Here is a 13,053-nt window from a genome sequence, read left to right as displayed (position 1 = left end):
AAGCAGTGCCCCAACATTAGTTTGGGGGTGACTGAGGCACTGGTGTTCAGACACAGGGTCCAGCATGCTGACATCAGAAATAACGAGCTTTTTATTCTGCTCTACGAACGTCCGCATAACTCATACCCCCATTTTCCCCGATGCTCCTTCTCAGGGATGGCATGTTTCAGGGATCTGGTTGGTGAAACCTCCCCTCCCCTTGAACACTGTATTACCTTGAGTGCTGTCAGCCACTGACTCAGAGAGAAGGACGCATTTGTAAATAGTTCACTTATGATTGCTGTGAAGAGAGGCAGGGAAGTGGGGTAAGGGTGGGAGGATGGCATGAGTCACAAATGGTGGGCTCACATGCAAGCTCAGCATGGGGAGCGGGGGGACCTCCCAGAGGATCACCAAGAATCCACGTCAAACCTCAGACTCACTGCAGCTCAAGGGTGGAGAGTTAGGGTCTTCATCCACTCATTGCTTAGGGTGGCTGTTTGCTGCTCCCTGGGCGTTGATACTGAGGTTGTTGTGGCTGGTCCCAGGCACCGAAGTGACCTTCATATCCCTGGAGAGTGAGCCGCAGGCACAGAGAGGGAGGCAATGCCGGGGGCTGTGGGGTCCCTGAGGGACTGAGGGCTTCACGGTGGGCACTGGCAGGGCCCACTTGGTGGTCATGTGATGGGCATCACCTAAGGGTGTGGCTACCCCAAGTCACTTCAACCTTAACTCTAATTGGAGTCACTGAGTGTTTGGTGTCTAATGTTGCTATTTTTTCTCACAGCTGCCCAGCCTCAGTCGACGCTCAGGCCAGGTGAGTCCCCAGAATCCTTCCTCGGAATACCCCTTCTCTTTCTGCTTGGTTACCCTTTCCCCAGTCCACAGAGCCCTCCTGCTTCTCTGCAGATACTCTGGGGCATGTTATTTTCCCCCAAGCGCTGTAACTGAGACCCTAGCATGATGCTTCTTGAGCACACATAGGATTCAGCTTCTGCCTTCTCTTCAATCCATCTCAGCTTTCATCATATAGTTCCATGCTGTCCCAATGGAAAACCCTTATAGGTTCAGAAAGAAGCCACCTGTTTAATGAGCTTTGGCCCCTTTATGTTCAGGGCTGACATAACCTTTCTGAGAATTGAGGGTGAGACCCTCTAATGTTCTGTTGAAGGCAAGGTCAGTACAGGCCTGATACCCCCATCTCTCACTACACGAAAGACCCTTGAAAGACCCGCAGGTTCTGCAGGGCCATGTCTGCATTCAGAAGAGGCAGAGGCCATGCTCAGGGGAGAGAGAGGCTAAGAAATGTTTCTGGTACCTTCACTTACCAGGAAACCTGATTTCCCCTGGGTGGGCCCGTTAGTCCCCCGAACATTTTAGCTGTAAGTGTCAAGTCTTGGCAGTGGTGTCAGATGAGTCAGACAGTCCATGTGTCAGTGGATGGTGGGGGACGGAGGTGGTGAAGGTTTCCTAACTGAGAAAAGGTCATCCCTGTCTCAGAGAGAGATGGAAGGGCCTGCATGGTGTCCTTTGTCCCTGAATGAGTTCCCTGGGCAGGAGACCTGGGCAGACACATGGGGAGCAAGTGGCTAGACCTGGGAGTGGAATTGTTTTCACAACTGGGTCCTAGGAAATGCCCGGTTTGGCCAGGGCTCAGGACCCATTGTCCTGGATGACGTGTGCTGCCTGGTCCAGAGAACTGCTTGTTTTTTACCTTTTTCCCTTCAAATCCAATTGTATCCTTTCTCTTTGTTGCTGTTTACAGACAGTTGGCCTGTCAGGATATCAACTGTATCCACAGAAGGTAAAGAATCCTCTCAACACTCCCTGGGGCTCACTTTCTACCTCTGGATACACTTCAGATTTCGTAGTTCACTTATGATTGCCATGAAGAGAGGTGGGGAAGTAGGCTGAGGGTGGGAGGATGGCAGCAGGTGATAAACAGTTGGCTCAACAGTGAGCTCGGCACTAGGAACAGGAGTAGGACCTCCCAGAAGATCATTAGGAATCATTAGACTCGCGATAGGATGAGGCTCAAGGTGGGCCCTTGCTTCTTCATGTTTCTGTGTGTTGGGTAGGGAGGAAGCTGGAGTCTCTGAAGACCCAGAACTAGATGTGATGTTGGAGAGTGGAGGGTGCTGGCGACCTGTCTCCTGTGGGATCCTGTTCCAAGTGGTCAGGAAAGATCCTCATCTGTGTGCTCAGGACAAGCCCTGGGGGTCTCCCTAATCCTACGGGGACCTCATCCCTGTCATCTCTGGTACTTTCTCAGTCAGCCAGACAGGACCATGCTCCTGAATAAGGGAGGGATCTGGGCCTGCCATCTGGAGCTGAGCAGCTCCATCCTCTGTGTACTCAACTAGATAGTGGGATATCCATTCCTATCACCTCCAATGGGATCACAGGTGCTTCCCCAAAAGTTGAGCATCCATAGACCTGGGCAGAGTAGGCTATCAGTGCTACTTTCACTGTAATTAAGCTAATCTTTGGCTTCATTATGCAAAGGTGACTGCCTGCCTGGGTGACTTAGTTCATTAGGAAATGCCCTGAGTGTGGAACTTGCCCTAGATTGTTAGGGGTCTAGTCCTGCCATTTGTAGCTGTGTAGCTCCATCCTGTCTGCCCGCAGAGTGGGGAGTGGGGTGTCCATTCCTGGCCCCTCCTCTGGGATGTCATACATGCTTACCCATAACTTGAGCTTTTATAGACTTGAGTAGAATAGGGCATCACTTTTTCCACTATGACAAAGCTTAACCTCTGGGTACAGTAATCTTCAGTCGTGACTGCATGTCCTGGTGACGTTGGCATTTGTATTCAAATTTGACTACTTTGCCTACTGCTCTGAGTGTTGTACATACCTTATCCTTGACCTCATCATAGAGATGAATGAAGGGTTCTTGTGTTCCCCTGTAGGATCTGAATCCAGTTTGGCCCTGAGGCTGGTGAATGGAGGTAACAGGTGTCAGGGCCGAGTGGAGGTCCTATACCGAGGCTCCTGGGGCACTGTGTGTGATGACTACTGGGACACCAATGACGCCAATGTGGTCTGCAGGCAGCTGGACTGTGGCTGGGCCATGTCAGCCCCAGGAAATGCCCTGTTTGGCCAGGGCTCAGGACCCATTGTCCTGGATGACGTGCGCTGCTCAGGACACGAGTCCTACCTGTGGAGCTGCCCCCACAGTGGCTGGCTCTTCCACAACTGTCAGCACAGTGAAGACGCTGGTGTCATCTGCTCAGGTGGATCTCCAAGACCTTGGGCTCCCTCTCTTGGAGTAGAGTTTGCTCAGGAAGCGAGGTCTCATTATGCTCTGATCTCCTCACTCAGAGCTTTTTCAACCTTTCCTATATTTCTAATATCTCCTTAGCTCTCTGCTAGGAAACAGCATGAGTGTTCATTGCCAGGTTTTGAGGAGGTCAGGCAGGACAATGGCCAAAGCGAAATAAGGGTCACACCTTTGTTCACCAAGGCAGCACAAGCAGAGGGAGAAGACGAAAGAGCCAGATCTCTGCCTTTTAGTGTGGCTGGAAAGGAATAGCTTGGGCCGGTTTGTTCAGCTCAGCTTCTGCTGAGAGCCTCGGGCTACCTGTACTCCTGGCAGAAGAGGATGGGGAACTGGCCTGGGCAGAGGTCACATGGTGAGGGAGGAAGCAAGAGAGAGCAAGAGGGAAGGCCCAGGCTCTTTTCAACCACCAGCTCTTGCTAGGAACTAAGAGAAGAACTCATCCCTGACCAGGGAGCGCAGTAAGTTATTCATGAAGGGTGGGCCTCCATGACCCAGACATGGTGCATCAGGCCTCAACTCTAAACTTGGGGATCCAATTGCAATATGACACTTGGACGTGACAAGCCTCCAAAGTATAGCACCCTGGCCCTCCAGGGTTCCAACTTTCCCCTACTGAAAGATTTTGCATAAGGGTTACGTGGATGAAGCACATATAGGGGATAGGGGAGGGACTGTCTCACTGGAAGGAGCCCACAACCAAAGGCTCCTGTGAGGAAGTGCAGTCTTCTTCTTAGGCCCAATATGGTGGTGTCTTAATAGAGACACAAGGCTAGGAGTGCAGATCTGTGTCTGTCCGTGTCTGGTCTGGGATTTGGGCACTGTGAGTCCTTGACCACAACTCCCTCCAGAGCACTGCAGTGTTGTGCCTGTGCACCGGTCTGGTGTGGAGTGTGCAGTTCCCATGAGGTCTGCTAGGCAAAGCCTTATTATGAATGCCTGTGGGCTGGGCTGGAAGATCACAGGCAGGACTTTGGCTGGAGTGTCTTCCTCACGTTTTTTGACTCAGGGACTGCTAAGACATGCAAGGGAGAGTATTGGTTTTGTGTCAACCTGATTACTATTGACAGACACAAAGTTAATCACTTTGGAGTTGGCAATAGTGGACAGGATCTGCCTAGACACCTTCCAAGGAGCATCTCTGTGGGGATGTGCATGGCAATGCCCCTCCCTCTGTGATGGAGACCTAGGGTGGACTGAAGGCATGGCCTCTTTAGTTCCTTCCACCTTTGTTCTGGTTTTGCCAGCTTCGTAGTGCACCTGATCTGACCTCCTCTTTCTCACAGCTGCCCAGTCCTGGTCAATGCCCAAGTCAGGTGATTCCCCAGTGTCCTTCCTTGGGATGTCCCTTTTCTTTCTGCACAATTATCCCTTTCTGCACTCCACAGAGCCCTCATTCTTCTCAGAGTTGATACTTCAGGGCATATGATTTTCCCTTGCTCTGTAACTGAGACCCCAGCATGGCACTTCTAAACCAGACATAGGGTTCAGGAGGCTTCTGTCTTCTGTTCCATTTATCTCAGCTTTCATGAAGCAGTTTCATATTGTCCCAATGGCCAACCCTTAGAGGTTTAGAAAGTGGCCTCATATTTAATTAGCTTTGGTCCTTTTCTATTCAGAGCTGATATGACCTTCCTGAGAATTGAGAGTGATTGCCAAAGTCTCCTGGGAAGCTAATATCAGCTAACGCCTTAAACATGACTTCTGCCATGGGCAAGCAATGTCAGTGCAGGCCTGATACCTCCATTCCTCACTTCTTCAAACACCCCAGATTCTGCAGGGCCACATCTACATCCAGAAGAGGCAGAGGCCATGCTCGGGCAGGGAGAGGGATAATAAATATTTCTGGTGATTCCACTTACCAGGAAACTTGATACCCCTTCGGTCAGCTCCTTGGTTCCCTTAACATTTTAGCTCAAACTAGTAGAGTCTTAGCAATGGTGTCAAATGTGCCTGTCAGTCCATGTGTCAGTTCATGGAACAGGCTAACCCTTTGTGACTGAGAAGAGGACATCTCACACTTCAGAGATAGGAGGGATCGAACTAGTCTTCCGTGAGGCCTATGTCCCTTGCCAAGCTTGCTGAGCTGAAGACTTGGGCAGACACATAGGGAACAAGTGGCAGGAACCAGAAGTGGGGTAGTTTTCATGATGCTTGCCTTGTCCAGAGACCTTTCCTTTTGGGGCTTTTCACCCTCAGGTTTAACTCTAGCCTTTGTCTTTGTTGCAATTTACAGACGCGTTGCCGACCACCACCTTACCTGCATCGACAGTAGGTAAATAGTCCTCTCACTCCTCCCTAGGGCTCGCACTCTACCTCTGAACAAATGTTTTGTCTGAAAATGATAGGATGAGGGTCAAGGAGGGCCCCTCTCTTTTTCATGTCCCTGTGGGTTGCGGGGGAGGAAGATAGAGTCTCTGGGGACCCAGCTCTGGGTCTGATGGAGGCTGAAGGTTGCTGGTGACTTGTCTCCTGTGGAATCCTGTTCCAACTGGTCAGGAAAGATCCTCATCCAGGTGCTGAGGAAAAGCCCTGGAGGATTCCCTAATCCTGCTAAGACCTCATTCCTGTCCCTCAGCCCATGCATTGCAGAGGTGTGAAGAGTCAGTGAAAGTGACTGTCCCCGCACCTGTCTGGCCAAGGCCTTGTCATACCTGTGAAATTTTCAGAAGGCAGACAGGACCATAGAATAGCCACCAAGCTCCTGAGCATGGGGAGGGTCTCGTCTGCCAACTGTAGCTGTGTAGCTCTGTCCTGGGTGTGCCCAAGTTAGGGAATGGAATATCCATTCCTTTTAACTCCAGTGGGATCACAGGTGCTTCCCCAAAACTTGAGCCTTCATGAACCCAGACAGAAAAGGGTGTCACTGCTCCTTCGACTTTGATGAAGCTGAATCTCTGGTTGCAGTCATATTCAAAGGTGACTGCCTGCTCAGGTAACTTTAGCCATTAGGATGTGCCTTGAGTGTGGAACATTCCTTAGATCCTTGACCTCCTGATAGGGATTGATGAAGAGTTCTTGTGTTCCCCTGTAGGACCTGAATCCAGTTTGGCCCTGAGGCTGGTGAATGGAGGTCACAGGTGTCAGGGCCGAGTGGAGGTCCTATACCGAGGCTCCTGGGGCACCGTGTGTGATGACAGCTGGGACACCAATGATGCCAATGTGGTCTGCAGGCAGCTGGACTGTGGCTGGGCCGTATCAGCCCCAGGAAATGCCCGGTTTGGCCAGGGCTCAGGACTCATCGTCCTGGATGATGTGCGCTGCTCAGGGAATGAGTCCTACCTGTGGAACTGTCCCCACAATGGCTGGCTCTTCCACAACTGTGGCCATGGTGAAGACGCTGGTGTCATCTGCTCAGGTGAGTCTCCAAGACTTTGGGTTTCCTCTCTTGGGGTAGATTTTGCTCAGGAAGCGAGATCTTAATATGTTCCAATCTTCTCACTCAGAGCTTTTTCAGTCTTTCCTATATTTCTGATATCTCCTTAGCTCTCTCCTAGGAAACTGCATGAGTCTTTACCACATTGCCAGGTTTTGAGGAGGTCAGAGAGGGCAATGGGCCAAAGTGAAATAAGGGTCACACCTTTGTTCACCAAGGCAGCACAAGCAGATGGAGAAGACGAAAGCGCCAGGTCTTTACCTTTTAGCGTGGCTGGAAAGGAATAGCTGGGGCCAGGTTGCTCATGAAGATAGTGGTTGATTTGGGTTGTGACTTTGCAGGCTGCATAGGAGCATGGTGCAGGCATCTGCTCAGCTTCTGCTGCTGGCCTCAGGCTGCTTGTACTCCTGGCAGAAGGGGATGGGGAGCTGGCTTGGGCATAGGTCACATGGCAAAGGAGGAAGCAAGATGGCAGAAGGAGATGGGGAGGCGGCTTGGACAGAGGTCACATGGTGAGGGAGGAAGCAAGAGAGAGCAAGAGGGAGGGCCTAGACTCTTTTCAACCACCAGCTCTTGCTAGGAACTAAGAGAAGAACTCATCCCTGACCAGGGAGGTCACTAAGTGATTCATGAAGGGTTGGCCTCCATGACCCAGACATGGGACATCAGGCCTCACCTGTATACTTGGGGATCCAATCCCAACATGAGTCTTGGAGGGGACAAGTATCCAAACTATAGCACTCTGGCTCTCCAGGGTTCTGCCTTTCCCCTACTGAAAGGTTTAGGTGAGGGTAAGGTGGATACAGCACATCTAGGCGTTGAGGGAGGGTCAATCTCACTGGGAGGAGCCCAGAAGCAAAGGCTCATGCTGGGAAGGGAGGGTCTTCTGCTGAGGACCAATAAGGAGGCATCAGACTGGAAACACAAGACTGGGAATGCAGATTTGTGACTGTCCATGTCTGGCCTGGGTTTTGGGGGTGTGAGTGCTTGACTGCAGTTCCCTCCAGAGCACTGCAGTGTCCTGCCTGCGCACCAGTCAGGTGTGGGTCGGACAGTGCCCATGAGGCCTGCTGAGCAAAGCCTTGTTATGAATTCCTGTGGGCTGGGCTAGGAGATGACAGGCTGGATTTTTGCTGGAGTGATCTCTTCATACTTGCTGATGCAGGGACTACTAACACGTGCAAGGGAAAGGGTTGGTTTTGTGTCAACCTGATTGCTATGGGCAGACACAAAGTCCTTCAAACACCCCCAGATGCATCAGGGCCCCATCTACATCCAGAAAGGCAGAGGCCATGCTCGTGCAGGGAGAGAGATATTATATATTTCTGGTGCCTCCACTTGCTAGGAGACTTTCTACTCCTTTGGGCAGCTCCCTGATCCTTCTAACACTTTAGCTCCAATGGTCGGAGGCTCAGCAATGGTATCAGATGTGCCCATTAGTCCGTGTGTATCGGGAAAACCTGCTCCCAATGTTTAATGTGGGTTCTTTTCTATTTCCTAAGTGTCTCAGCTGGGTTCAGAAATAAAGGGAAAGAGCACAAGAGAGAGAAATTTAAAGCTGGGTATCCAGGGGAGACATCATATGTCAGCAGGATCCGTGATGTTCCCTGAGCCGTAAAACCAGCAAGCTTTTATTAGCAATTTTCAAAAGGGGAGGGAGTGCACGAATAGGGTGTGGGTCACAGAGATCACATGCTTCACAAGGTAATAAAATATCACAAAGCAAATGGAGGCAGGGTGAGATCACAGGACCACCAGGTGAGGTGAAATTAAAATTGCTAATGAAATTTCGGGCACGCATTGTCATTGATAACATCTTATCAGGAAACAGGGTTTGAGAGCAGATAACCTGTCTGACCAAATTTATTAGGCGGGAATTTTCCTCTACCTAATAAGCCTGGGAGCGCTACAGGAGACCAGGGCTTGTTTCATCCCTTCGGCTTCAACCATAAAAGACAGGATGCCTTAAAAGGGGCCGTCTATAAGCCTACCTTCAGGGCGCATTCTCTTTCTCAGGGATGTTCCTTGCTGAGAAAAAGAATTCAGCAATATTTCTCGTATTTGCTTATAAAAGAGGAGAAATATAGCTCTGTTCCGTCCGGCTCACCGGCAGCCAGTTCAGTTACCTCTCTTGCTCCCCGAATCTCACTGTTATCCTGTTCTTTTTTTTTTAAGATGCCCAGATTTCATATTGTTCAAACACACATGTTCTACAAACAATTTGTGCAGTTGATACAATCACAGGGTCCTGAGGCAACATTCATCCTCCTCAGTTTATGAAGAAGATGATGAGATTAAGAGATTAAAGTAAAAACAGGCATAGGAAAACACAAGGGTATTGATTGGGGAAGCGATAAGTGTGCATGAAATCTTCACAATTTATGTTCAGGGATTACAGTAAAGACAGGTGTAAGAAATTATAAAAGTATTAATTTGGGGAACTAATAAATGTCCGTGAAATCTTCACAATTTATGTTCTTTTGCTGCGGCTTCAGCCGTTCCCTCTGTTTGGGGTCCCTGACTTCCTGCAACACATGTGTCAGTGGATGGGGCAGGCAAACCCTTTGTACCTGAGAAGAGGATATCCCACACTTCAGAGGTCGGAGGGATCAGACTGGTCTCCAGTGAGGCCTGTGCCCCTTGCTGAGCTCACTGGGCTGACGACTTGGGCAGACACATGGGGAGCAAGTGACAGGAACCAGAAATTGAGTAGTTTTCATGATGCTTCCTCCCACATTACATTCTGATCTCCTCACTCAAAGCTTCTTCTATGTTTCCCGTATTTATGCAGTCTTGTTAGCTCTCTGCTAAGAATCTGTATGAATTTCGCTATAGGGCCTGGTGTTCCTGTGGTCACTTAGGACAGGGGACCAAACTCAAACAACCCAGACTTTCTCCCTTTCTTGAGGCAGTGCAAGGAAGAGGCAGAAGAGAAAAGTGCTGGCTTCCCAGGGTTCCATTTCTGCCCTGCTGAGTAGCACTGGGTGAGGGTATCATGGACGCAGGACAGACTGCAAGGCAGGGGAGGAATCCTCTCACTTCCAGGAACTCTGAGCTAAAGATGCTTGTCTGGAAGTGGGTTCTCAGCTGAGACCCAATGAGGATGTCTGCAAATAGAGGCTCAAGGGTTAGGAATGTAAATGTGTGTCTCTTCATGTCAGGCCTGGGTTGTGTGGGGTTGGAGTTCTTGACCTCAGCTCCTCTCAGAATGCTGCTGAGCATTGCCTGTGTTCCAGGTCTGGTGTGGGGAGGGTGGCCCACATGAGGCCGGCCAGGCATAGCCTTGTTATTGCCTCTGATCCGGGCTGGAAGATCACACAAAGGATTTTGGCTGGAGTGGCTTCCTCAGCCTTGTTGACTCAGAAACACCTAAGACATGCAAGGGAGAAGGTTGGTTTGGGGTCAACCTGGTTACCCTGGGCAGACACAAAGTTAATCACCTCAGAGCTGGCAATAGTGGACAGGATCTGCCTTGACCCCTTACACGGTGCATCTCTGTGGGGATGGGCATGGCAATGTCCCTGCCTGTGTGATAGGAACTAGGATGGACTGAGTGTCACACTTGCCCATTTCTTTCCCTCCTCCTTCCAGTTTTGCAGACTTCTGTGTAACGTGCCTGATCTGACCTTCTCTTCTCTTTCTCACAGTTTCCCAGTCCCAGTCGACACCTGGTCCAGGTAAGTTTCCAGTGTCCTTCCTCAAAACGCCCCTTCTCTTTCTGCCCAATCACCTCTTCCCCACTCCACAGACCTCTCCTGTTTCTCTGTGTGGATACTGTGGAGCATATTATTTCCACCCCCAACACCGGCTGTGTAACTGAGATCCCAGCACAACGCTTTTTAAACACACATAGGATTCAGGAGGCTTCTGTCTTCTTTTCAACCCCTCTCAGCTTTCATGAAACAGTTTCAAACTGGCCCAGTGGACAACCCTTACAGGTTCAGGAACTGGCCCTTGTTTAATCAGCTTTGGTCCTTTTATATTCAGGACTCACATATAGTTTCTGAAAATTGAGGGTGTCACCTTCTGAACTGTTCAAGGCATCGTCAGGGCAGGCTCAATACCCCCATCCATCGCTGCTGGAAAAATTCCAAGATTATGATGGGCCACATTTGTATCCAGAATAGGCAGAGTTTGTGCTTGGGCAGGGAAAGGGATAATAAAGGTTTGTGGTGTCTCTGCTTAGCCAGAAACCTGATTTCTGATTGTACCCTGGGAAGCCCCTGGTTCCCCTAACATTTTAGCTTCCAGTGTCCGAGCCTCAGCAATGGCGTCTGATGTCTTAGTCAGTCCATGCATCAGCAGATGTGGGATGGCAGGGTGGGGAGTATCCCCTAACACATAGAAAGATACCCCAGGATTAGAGAAATGGAGGGCTCAGTCTGGTCTCCAGCAGGACCTTTGACCCTGGATGAGTTCACAGCAGAGGAGACCTGGGCAGACACATGGGAAGCAAGTGGCAGGAACAGGAAGTGGAATTGTTTCCAGTTTGATTCCCCTTCCCAGAGAACCTTCTGTTCTGGGCCTTTTCCCTTCAAGTCTAATTCTGTCTTTTTTCTTTGTTGCAATTTACAGACACTTGGCCGATCTCACATGTATCAACAGCAGGTAAATAATCCTTTCACCCCTCCCCAGGGCTCACTATCTCTGGACGTATTTTGTGTTTCAAACTGATAGGATGCGGCTCAAGGTGGGCCCCTCTCTTCATGTCCCTGTGGGTTGTGTGGGAAGAAGGTGGAGTCTCTGGTGAGCCAGTCCTGGGTCTGATGTTGGAGGGTGGAGGCTGCTGGTGATCTGTCTCTCATGGGACCCTGTTCCAAGTGTTCGGGAATGATCCTCATCCAGGTGCTCAGGACAAGCACTGGAGGGCTCCCTAATTCTGTAGGGACCTCATTCCTGGCCTTCTGACCATGCACTGCAGACCTGCAAGGGTGGGTGAAAATTTCTATCCGTGCAGCTCTCTGGCCATGGCCCCGCTATCCCTGGCAATTTGCAGAAACGAGAGGACTGCATGGGTGCCACCAAACTCTTGAACATGGGGCCAGCATGGGCCTGCCCTCTGGAGCTGTGGAGCTCCATCCTGTGTGTGCCCGGAGTAGGGAGTGGGGCTTCCATTCCTGTCACCTCCACTGGGGTCACAGAAGTTTCCCCAAAATCGGAGCCTCCATAAACCCGGGCAGCATAGTATATCACCTCTCCTTCCCTGTGATGAAGCTGAACCTCCGGTAGCAGTCATATACAATCCTTCATAGGGATGGATGAAGGGTTCTTGTGTTCCCCCTGTAGATTCTGAATCCAGTTTGGCCCTGAGGCTGGTGAATGGAGGTGACAGGTGTCAGGGCCGAGTGGAGGTCCTATACCGAGGCTCCTGGGGCACCGTGTGTGATGACTACTGGGACACCAATGACGCCAATGTGGTCTGCAGGCAGCTGGACTGTGGCTGGGCCACGTCAGCCCCAGGAAATGCCCTGTTTGGCCAGGGCTCAGGACCCATTGTCCTGGATGACGTGCGCTGCTCAGGACACGAGTCCTACCTGTGGAGCTGCCCCCACAGTGGCTGGCTCTTCCACAACTGTCAGCACAGTGAAGACGCTGGTGTCATCTGCTCAGGTGGGCCTACGAGATCTTTCAGACCCAAGAGTGGGCTCCCTCTCTTGGGGTGGAGTTTGTTCCAGAAGAAATACCTAATTACATTCTGATCTCCTCACTCAAAGATTCTTTTATGTTTCCTATATTTCTGTAGTCTTGTTAGCTCTCTGCTAAGAATCTGTATGAATTTTGCTACAGTACCTGATGTAGCTGTGGTCACTTAGGCCAAGGCTCCAAACTGAAACAGCCCCCCAGACTTTATCCCCTTCCTGAGGTAGTGCAAGGAAGAGGCAGAAGAGAAACATGCTGGCTCCCCAGGGCTCCATTTCTCCCCTGCTGAGTAGCACTGGGTGAGGGTGTCGTGGACACAGCACAGGCAGCAGGGGCAGGAGGAATCCTCTCACTGCGAGGAACTCTGAACTAAAGATGCTTGTCTGGAGATGGGTTCTCAGCTGAGACCCAGTGAGGATGTCTGGAAATAGTGGCTCCAGGGTTAGGGGTACAAATGCATGTCTGTTTGTGTCAGGCCTGGGTCACGTGGGGTTGGAGTCCTTGACCTCAGGTCCTCTCAGAACGCTGCCGGGCACTGCCTGGGCTCCAGGTTTGGTGCGCGGAGGGCAGCCCCCATGAAGCCAGCCAGGCATGGCTTGTTACTGCCTGTGTTCGGGTCTGGATGATCACACAAGGCATTTGGGCTGGAGTGGCCTCCTCAGCCTTGCTGACTCAAGAACTGCCAAAACATGCAAGGGAGAGGGTTAGCTTTGGGTCAATCTGGTCACCCGGGGCAGACACAGTCACTCACCTCGGAGCTGCCAATAGTGGCTGGGAT

General features: G+C 50.9%; 1 protein-coding gene across 1 annotated transcript in view; it reads left to right on the top strand.

The window, feature by feature from the left end:
• Positions 1-13,053, top strand: part of DMBT1 (deleted in malignant brain tumors 1) — an 89,781-nt gene that overhangs the window by 28,731 nt on the left and 47,997 nt on the right. Inside the window, exons 7-12 of the mRNA XM_023224398.2 lie at positions 767-796; positions 1,745-1,783; positions 2,892-3,215; positions 10,283-10,312; positions 11,211-11,243; positions 11,922-12,245. Of these exons, the coding sequence (XP_023080166.2) occupies positions 767-796; positions 1,745-1,783; positions 2,892-3,215; positions 10,283-10,312; positions 11,211-11,243; positions 11,922-12,245 (780 nt within the window). The remainder of the gene's footprint in view (positions 1-766; positions 797-1,744; positions 1,784-2,891; positions 3,216-10,282; positions 10,313-11,210; positions 11,244-11,921; positions 12,246-13,053) is intronic.

This window comes from Piliocolobus tephrosceles, chromosome 9, assembly GCF_002776525.5.
Source record: "Piliocolobus tephrosceles isolate RC106 chromosome 9, ASM277652v3, whole genome shotgun sequence".
Taxonomy (NCBI): Eukaryota; Metazoa; Chordata; class Mammalia; order Primates; family Cercopithecidae; genus Piliocolobus; species Piliocolobus tephrosceles.
Note: the sequence above shows the minus strand (reverse complement) of the source record. Positions and strands in the feature narration are given on the sequence as shown.